The sequence below is a fragment of the Colobus angolensis genome, unplaced genomic scaffold (assembly GCF_000951035.1).
Source record: "Colobus angolensis palliatus isolate OR3802 unplaced genomic scaffold, Cang.pa_1.0 Scaffold16, whole genome shotgun sequence".
In the NCBI taxonomy this organism is placed as follows: Eukaryota; Metazoa; Chordata; class Mammalia; order Primates; family Cercopithecidae; genus Colobus; species Colobus angolensis.
The window spans coordinates 4,274,280-4,283,256 of record NW_012114710.1 but is presented as its reverse complement, the minus strand read 5'-3'; the positions used below and the strand labels follow the sequence as shown (position 1 = coordinate 4,283,256).

Below are 8,977 nucleotides of genomic sequence, written 5' to 3'. Positions count from 1 at the left end.
GTCTTATTTTTTATATAGAAATCATAAATTCCACCAGAATTCAGCCTGTTTTAAGTCACGCTATAGGCATCTTTTAATTTCTAGAAGGATACTAAATTGTTCCAATACATTTAATTAATAATCTATCTTTCCATCTGCATGACATATCTAATGCATTAATTGAATATTTATATTTAGATCTGTTTCTGTTGTAATGCATTAATTGAATATTTATATTTAGATCTGTTTCTGTTGTAATGCATTAATTGAATATTTATATTTAGATCTGTTTCTGTTGATCTGTCTAGTTTTCATTGACTATGACATTATTTTAGTTACTATAACTTTATAATATACTTTAATATATTGCAGATCAAGGTTCCCTTTTCTGTTTACAAAATAAAATAAAATTTATATTTGTGCAATATTGAATCTTCCATCCACGGAGACAGTTGGTGTCTTTTTAATTAAAATTCATTATGTTATCTTGTAGAGCTTTTTATTCAATGAACACTCATACATTTCTGCTAATTTTTTCTACATAGTCCATAATTTTAATTGCAATGGTGAAACACGTTTTTCTATTATGATATTTAACCAATTATTCTAATTATTGTGTTTATATAGAGAATAATAAAACTATTACAGCATACTTATTATCTAAAGAAACATGTTATATAAATCTTATAAAATATTTTCTTAGTTTTCTAGTCAACCATGTAATGTTAAAATTTTAGTTTTTCCATTTTTTGCCATTTTTTAATTCCTGCTGTTTTAAAAACTGAATTACACTGGCTATCACTTTCAGAAAAATGTAAAACAATGTAAAAGCATTAAACTGTCATGATTTTAATGAGAATACTTCTAATATTAAGCATAATAATTGAATTCTCATCTCAGTACTGAAAATAATGATGATGGCAATGGGCTGAAACACATCATATATATAAAATATATAACTAGATTATAATAATAAAAGCAGCAACAACAATAACAATGGCAAATTTTCATTGACCACCATTAGAGAGTGCTAATTCATTACTCTGAAATTTAATAAAGGGAAAGACTCAAGTATTTATCCTTCCTCTCCTGTATAAGCTGTATTTTCAGGTGATCAAATAGTTGATAAAGAAGAGTATTTCAAAAAATAATAATTCCACTTAATAAACGCTGAATGAATGACAGAAAATCACCATTTTGCAATGCCTAATGAGATAATGAATCCAGGAAAGATGATGTTGATGAAAAACCTTATTTTGCAGGAAATCACATTATTAGCACATCAACTCACTGATAAGTCTAACATCACAAATGAGACCACCAAATATTATGTAACTCATTAAGTACTACGAAATACTCGCAGCTTAAGAACTAACAAACCACAATCATAAAAAACTGGACCTAATCTAGCCTAATGTCACATTATCGGGTGATAATGAGATATAACAAACAAAATTGCTGTTTTCTTCAGCAATTCAATGGCCTGGATGATTTTTTTACAGAATAAAAGAAATTTAAGGGACATGCAACCAAATTCTGCATGGACCTTGATTTTAAAATCTCTTGTAAATAGACATCTTGGAAACAATTAGGGACATCTGAATATTGACAGTATTAGATTATATTAAGAAATAAGTATTTAATTCTACTAATAGACTTCTAATAATATAAAAACAAAACAAAACAAAAAACAAAAAACCCAACATTCTTGTCAGTTAAAGATGCATACTGAAGATGCATACAGTAAAATGACATCATATCTGAAGTCTGCTTTAAAATACCTCAGTATAAAAATGGCGAAAATATGTAAAAGAGTGGGGAGATATTAATAATTATTGAAATGAGGTAATGGGTAGATTGAGATTATTACATTATTCTCTCTACTTTTGTGTAATACATGTGGTTAGTGATAAAAAAGCAAGCAAGAAGTAAGAGAGTGGAAAAAGTAGGTGAGGGTCAATGACGAGTCTAAATAAAAGGGTAGAGGTAGTTAACACAGTAAGCACATAGTTAAGCAGGAGAGAGTGCTAACCTATTAAAGTAGAAGTGAGGCTCAAAAAAAATAAAAAATAAAAAAAAAAAATAAAAAAACTGAGAGAAGAGAGACTGCCTGCTGCCTGGAGCTTAGAACTAAGGCAAATAGGGTAGAAGTTGAAGAGCTGGAGAAGGGAGCAAAAGCACTCTTAAGCTACCTAGAAGGGCACTCCCTATCTGGATCACAAATGTTTGGGAGCTAGCATCATAAGTGATTTTCATGTATGGGTTATTTCTCTTTAATTTATGAACTTCCACACTGTTGTTTAATGTAAACCATCGTAATAGGCACTAAGATTATAAACTCCATCTCATGGCCACTACAGCAAGAATTATTTCCAACATTGTTTATAAAATCGTATTTTAGAAATAAAATTGCTGCAATTTAAGAGACTTTCAAGATATCTTCAGTCTCACTACGTCAACATGAAAAGAAAATCCCTCTGAATTTTGTGTTATCCTAGGACATACCTAGAAGGCAATCCAGTGAAGACCTAATTTGTCACATTCAATAGAGCAATTGCAGAAGCAATTTGTTACAAGCAGATGGATAGTTGAACACTAAAAAGGATGATAAGCTAGAAAGAAATTAGATATTGAAATCAATTTCTTTTAGGCTTACCATGAAACTTCAATTTCACACAAACAATTGTATTTGAAGAAGTCAGGGGGAAAAAAATGCCATACTAAGATGGGTGCCCGTGAAAACAGAACTTTACACATGCTATAGCCTTTATAGTCACCATTTACTTGATTGGTCCAAATATTTATAGTTCATTGTTATGACTGCCAAAACTGGCAACCACAAGGATTGTTGTCTCAATTAGGACAGTAAACAGATTGTCTCTTTTTTTAATGAAAAAATCTAAAATGTAATACTTCACAGTTTAACATGTTTATTCATCTAAACGAGCTAAAAAATAATGGTGCGACATCTGTTCGAGAGGCATTGGTACCTCAAATTTTGGCTGCCTCCCCACCAATTTGGTTGTTGTTTTAAAAAATGAAGAATAGGAGGGAGTACTGTCATCAAAAAATCTTCTGGCATGTAACGTATCTTATTTTTCTTGAAATAAGAATCACATATCTGTTGCTAGGGATAGAAAAACTGTATAACAAGTAGGCACTACGCTGAATGCGGCTACAGTTCAATTGTTTTAACTCAATTACTGACCCACTATGGATATTTCCATACTGATATAGTTCTTACATGACTCTCCCAGTTCCCTCTGTACTTAGCTTTATAGCTAAAACATCAACAAAAAGGTAAGAATGTTCCCATAGGTTGAATTCATCTGCTACTTTTTTTTTTTAAAACCGTGGGTTGCACTGATTCTAAATATGGTGTAACTGGAACAAAATCTAGCAAACAGCATTCTATCCAGGCTGCATTGGAGCAATTCTAATAAAAGAAGGCAGTGCTGCTAAGGGAAAAGTGCTAGGAATCTCCCAGAGAAGCCCCAGGTAAGTGTAAAGAAGTCTAATTGTTGGTGAGGAGAGAATACAAAATTATCTTAGGTAGTCTCTGGCTCAACAACATTATGTTATGGATGAAATACATTAAAATAGGCTAACTTTAATTTCTAGAAGTTTATTTCTGAGGCTCATGTATAGCACAATTTGCTCTACTGAATTATCTTTGACTATATAATTTTAAAGTCTGGAAAATAATTGTGTTTTAGTAGTCACAGAAATATTATAATGAAAATTGAGTTCTATTTTCATTTGGAGTGAAAATGCACGCTAAGTTGAATTCAAACATTGAGTACAGTTTTCAATAAATTCTAAGATAAAAATAGCATATTTGATTTCCTAGAAAAGAGCAATGTTTCTATTTTATAGCGACCTTAATGCTAGTTGTCTTGATTTAAAGAGAATCAGGGTGAAACACATATGTATCTCAGTACAACCAAGGGCCATAAATGGTAAATGCTGAGATGATTGATATTGTGATTTTTAAGTTTTATTTATTAAATTCAAACATTTTTTGATAATCTACTTTCCACAAAGAACTGTGATAGACTCTGAGAGGACTAAAAGGCATCAACTTAAATTTTAACATACGTTTATTAAATTTATATGCAGATGACTACACTACTGCAATTACAGAAATGAGTAAGAACATACTCTCAAGATCTTACAGTCATTGGTTAGGGTGAAAGTATTTCTTCTGTCTTTATGAAAAATTAAAAAGATAGAAAATCTTGAAGTATTTTGCCACCTTAAAACAACTACCCACCCTACATTTGTACTAAAATAGGCTTTTGCTTGTTTTAAAAGAAATTCTAGATGAGTTTATATTTTTACAATACTGTATCTCATCTCAAATAACTTTATACATTCTCTACCCCATCTAAACTTGCATGCAAAATAAGAACTGGCAAGCCTTCAAACTTCAATCACAGTATTCCATAGGCTATATTTTAAATCTATTGCATTAGTTGAAATTTATTTTGCAGAGTATGTTAACAAATAGATTCTAACATTTAAAAAATCATTACGATTTTTTTCTGTTTTTGTCTTCCAAATTACTCTGAGCAGTGAATTACTGGAGGGAAAATACTCACATCTAACATTGTGTCTGGTACCAGTCTCAGATTTATGCCAAACACCAGTAGGTATTCAAAAGTGTGGTCCCTTTAAAACAGCAGGCCGGATATCACCTTTCTGTCTTCAAAGATTCAAACCAGACTTCCAATCTGGGATTTCTCTACAGAGGGTTGGCTGCTTCCCAGTTAATGTGAGTTTTGTAAAATTTGCATTTCATGAGAACAGTGTTGTGTAAACATATATTGTGTCACTTTACCTGCTATTTACTGAAATCAGAGAGTTTAGCCTTTGAAATTTATGGTTCTCTGGAGCTATCATAAATGAATCAGTCATACGAATGGACTAGCTGTAGACTCAGGATATCAATAAAACTAGGCAGTGAAATTTGCCTATAATTATACTATATTTAGATTAATAGTTATTACTATCAAAAACATTTTTCCCCAAAACACCTCAAGGGTAAAACTGAATGGTAAAGTTTTTTTCAGGATGATGAATTTTCAAACATTTCCAAGAGCATAATCACCTATTTTAAGTACTGTAAACTCTGTTATATTTCATTTGGATAAGTATCTAATAAGCAATTATTACATATCCTCTCATTTAAATTACCACTGAAAACTAGAAATAATCTTTATTTAATATGACTGTTTTTAACACCATATGGAAGGGGAAATAACTAAATGAAAAGTGTTCACGTAAATGTGATGGGAGTGGGGTGGGGGAGCAGTATTTCTTGACATGTGGCATGTCACTCAGGAAAGTAAAAGGCCCATCATATCCAAAATGCCAGCTTGGATATTCCCTTGCCACCCACTTGACGAACAGACATACCACATGGCATTAAATGCTGCAACCTTTCCTAAAAATGCCACTTGGATTGGTCCGCTGTGGTGAGTATATAAGAACTCTTGGTCTGTCTCTTAAGTTTGTGAGTTCAAAGGGAAGAATCTAGTAAATAACACTGGCTAAATTTTGCCCTCAGATGTTTGGCATAAATGATTTGTGAGGATATTGGAACCTTTGGCTGTTTTCACACCAATGAAATATATTATGCTACTTGAAAAAAATTCTACAGAACATAATGCTACATAGTCACATTCGACTTTTTGCAAAAGTATCAAAGAATATCTTTTAGAAGCAGTACTTATAAAGCCCTACATACTCCTCAGATATTTCCCAGGATTTATTCTCTTGGCTAGTAGGAAAACAAACTTATTATTTTATTTATTCTTCATAAATACAATGTATATAATATAAAACATTTTGTGCACGTTTCCAACAATTTCATTTTCTTTGCATCTTTACATAAGGTAGTAGCTCATAACTCTTTCTGTGGACATGTATTTTCCAGTTTTCTATACTTTATGTGTTCACGTGTTGCAAAAACATATTTAAAAATTGAATTACCAGTAAAAATATTGAATGTACAGGTCATTATGCTCCCACAAATGCAAAATACATTGAAAAATTATATAAACAGACAATTGCCTATGAAAGTAATATGAGGCATATATTTTCTTCTATTATTTATGTTCTCCCTAAAGAGTTCTAATTGATTAACTCTCAAGAGACAAAATGTAATTTTATAAAACCACTGTATTGTTCAGATTTAGGAGACAACCTAAGAAGATGATTCTGAGTAGGTAGGATTTTTGCTATTACTGTTATGTGAAAAAGACGGCACAACTAAATGACAGATTGTTACATATCTCCTTAACAAGAGGGGCAAACTGATACTACAAGCAGCCAGAACAACATAATTAAAATAGAATTCCAAGGTTATATTAATAGAGTAATAAGTTAATTAAAACCAAGATCAACTGAACTTTCTATTTACACCAGTTCAGACAGCCCAAGAGGAAAATAACTCTATTTTAGAGACATATGTGACTCTTTGAGCTTCTGTCATCCAGGTGCCGTTTCTGATGGAGCACATGTGCAATGAACAGTTGGCAAAGAAGGAAAAAGATTACTGTAGATGTATGTGCAGATAGTCTCTCTAATGATATAAAATACTTCCAGAAAGAGAGCAGGGCTTTGTCGTAAAATAAAAAATTTCCCATGACTTTTTGTTCTTTCTGAATGTGATTTGAGTATGTTTCTGTAAATAAGAATATATACTAAATTATGATGTATATAGAACAAAAACAGACTGAGTAATCTGGAAATGATGGAATTATACACATAAATTGGCAATGACATCTGAAAAATTTAGGATCTGGTTTCCATTTCATCTAAATGTATCATGTATAGGGTGGCTGTCAAAGCAGAAAGATATATAAAAGTATCTAGTAGCACATACTATACTGCATTGCTAGGTAAGGTTCTTTTCTTGATATCCTATGCAACTATTTAAAATCATATGTCTGCAAACTGAAAATATTAGCAGAAAGAATTAAAGATGTTACAGTTTCAGTATTGAAAGTTTTGGTCCCAAAGGGTGCTTTCATAAAGTTATTTCTCTTTCATGCATTGATTCCTGCTTAGCTAATCTTCATCTTGGTCCAGATCAGGGTCAACATCTGTGGTGAGTCTGAGATAAAAGAAAGCATAGAAAGCCAGTAGTAGTGCCAATATAGCTGCGAGTACAAGGCCAACTTCCTGGGAAGAAAAAAAAAAGTAGACTTGAAATTGATGAAAAAAGATTGGTTAATGTTATTAGTTTCACCAGATAAAATAACCATATTATTCCATGGTCTAGAATGAATAATTTGAATCTAATAATCATATCCTTTTTACCATTTTTTGCCATTAAGAAACTTGTTTTGTACTTGGCAAGTCCCAATGAAATGGCAAATACATCAGTGGGTGAGTCATTGGTATTATTATTTCTAGCTAATTTGTTTTTTCCTAATAGTAACATTAAAAATGTATCATTTTAATATACTTTTATAGTTGGGATAGCAGGATGTTCGATACAAGCAATGCAGTTTGTATCTACACAGTTGATCTGTTTTCTATTTGAGTGTGTTTAACTTTATTTGTGGCTTCAATACATTCAGTATTAATGATAGCATTTGGGCACAGTTTTTTTTTTTTAAATTATCATTCCTTTTCATTGTAAAGAAACAGTTGTTTCTAGATTATATTACAGTACAGTTTATCACAACTGTGAAGGATGGGTCCAGATTTTTCATTTGTGATGTGATGTGGATTAAATTAATCAACTATATTGAAATAATGATAAAAAACTTACTCATATATTATAAAAATCATATTATCTCTCAAAAAGTATGTGTATGTATATATCTATCGGTGTGTATACCTTCCAGAACTTTCTTAACATTAACATATCATTTGGCCATATTAAAAAAAAAAAAGCAAATAGAGTGCCAGTTCAGTATCCTAAAGGGCCTAATACTATATTCTAATTTCTACTGTGTATTATGCCCTTTACCTGTTTTACAGAGAAGCAATTTATTTGCATTTACATGAATGTAGTTTACATTTCACGAGAAGGTAAAGTCAGTAATAATAAACTTTAAAAGCATTAAAATGAATTTGGCTTATAATCAACATGGAATTTTTACATGAATGTTGAATTTATAAACAGATATTTTATACAGATTTTTAGTTTCATAATTATATTTATTTAGATGTCCAAACTATGAAAATAAATATTAATAAAAACCAAGAGGTTGAAAAACTCAGTGTCAAATATTTTTGTAAGATTTCATATTTTAAATCTAATATACCAATATAATATCAAAGGAAAGTGAATTTTTTCTTTGTTGCAGTTGAAACACTTTGGCATCTCAAAAGGGCATGGTAGCATCAGACAGGTTTCATTTATTTTCTTATATCCACAGCTGTGCTCTCAGACCCATCTGGTTACACAGCTACTAATTTTAAGAGGATGTAATAAACAAGTGACACACAACTACAAACTCCATCTGTTCTGTATAGTGGACAACAAAACTGTTCAACAGCAGTCCCCATTCACCCAATCTTAATGAAAGAATTAAGTTTGTACTCTTGATTGGAGGCCATGATTCATATCTTATTGATAATCAGTTCTAATTGCGGCTTTTCAATTCCTCATCCTTAAAACAACTCTGTATCATTTCACTATATATTTTCAGAACACCCAGAGGCATGAAAAGGCATTTAAGGGGTAGGAAGCAGAGAATATTCATAGAACACCACTTCAGAAGACCCATTAATTCATCACATCTGTTCAATGTACAGTGTGGGTGTGGCTTAAAAGTACTAGGTGGAAAGGCATAGCCAATAATTTTCTTCAAAAATTATCTCTTCTTTGAGGAGACAAGCATTGTAGAGGCTGAGTGTCTGGAGAGTTGAAACAATGGTAAAATTTGAAAATAATGCTTACAGGATGCTAGCGACACCAACCATAACTTAGAGACCCACAGGCATTTATGATTCCCTTGCCCCCTTTGGCTATTTTTAG

General features: G+C 31.5%; 1 protein-coding gene across 9 annotated transcripts in view; it reads right to left on the bottom strand.

Moving 5' to 3' along the window:
• Positions 1-3,951: 3,951 nt before the first annotated feature.
• The window catches only part of TRIQK (triple QxxK/R motif containing), a 77,010-nt gene continuing 71,984 nt past the window's right edge, over positions 3,952-8,977 (bottom strand). For all 9 annotated transcript variants that reach the window (XM_011937048.1, XM_011937049.1, XM_011937052.1 and 6 more), the window contains one exon: positions 3,952-7,167. In XM_011937048.1, coding sequence (XP_011792438.1) covers positions 7,054-7,167 — 114 coding nt within the window. In that variant the 3' untranslated portion in view covers positions 3,952-7,053. The remainder of the gene's footprint in view (positions 7,168-8,977) is intronic.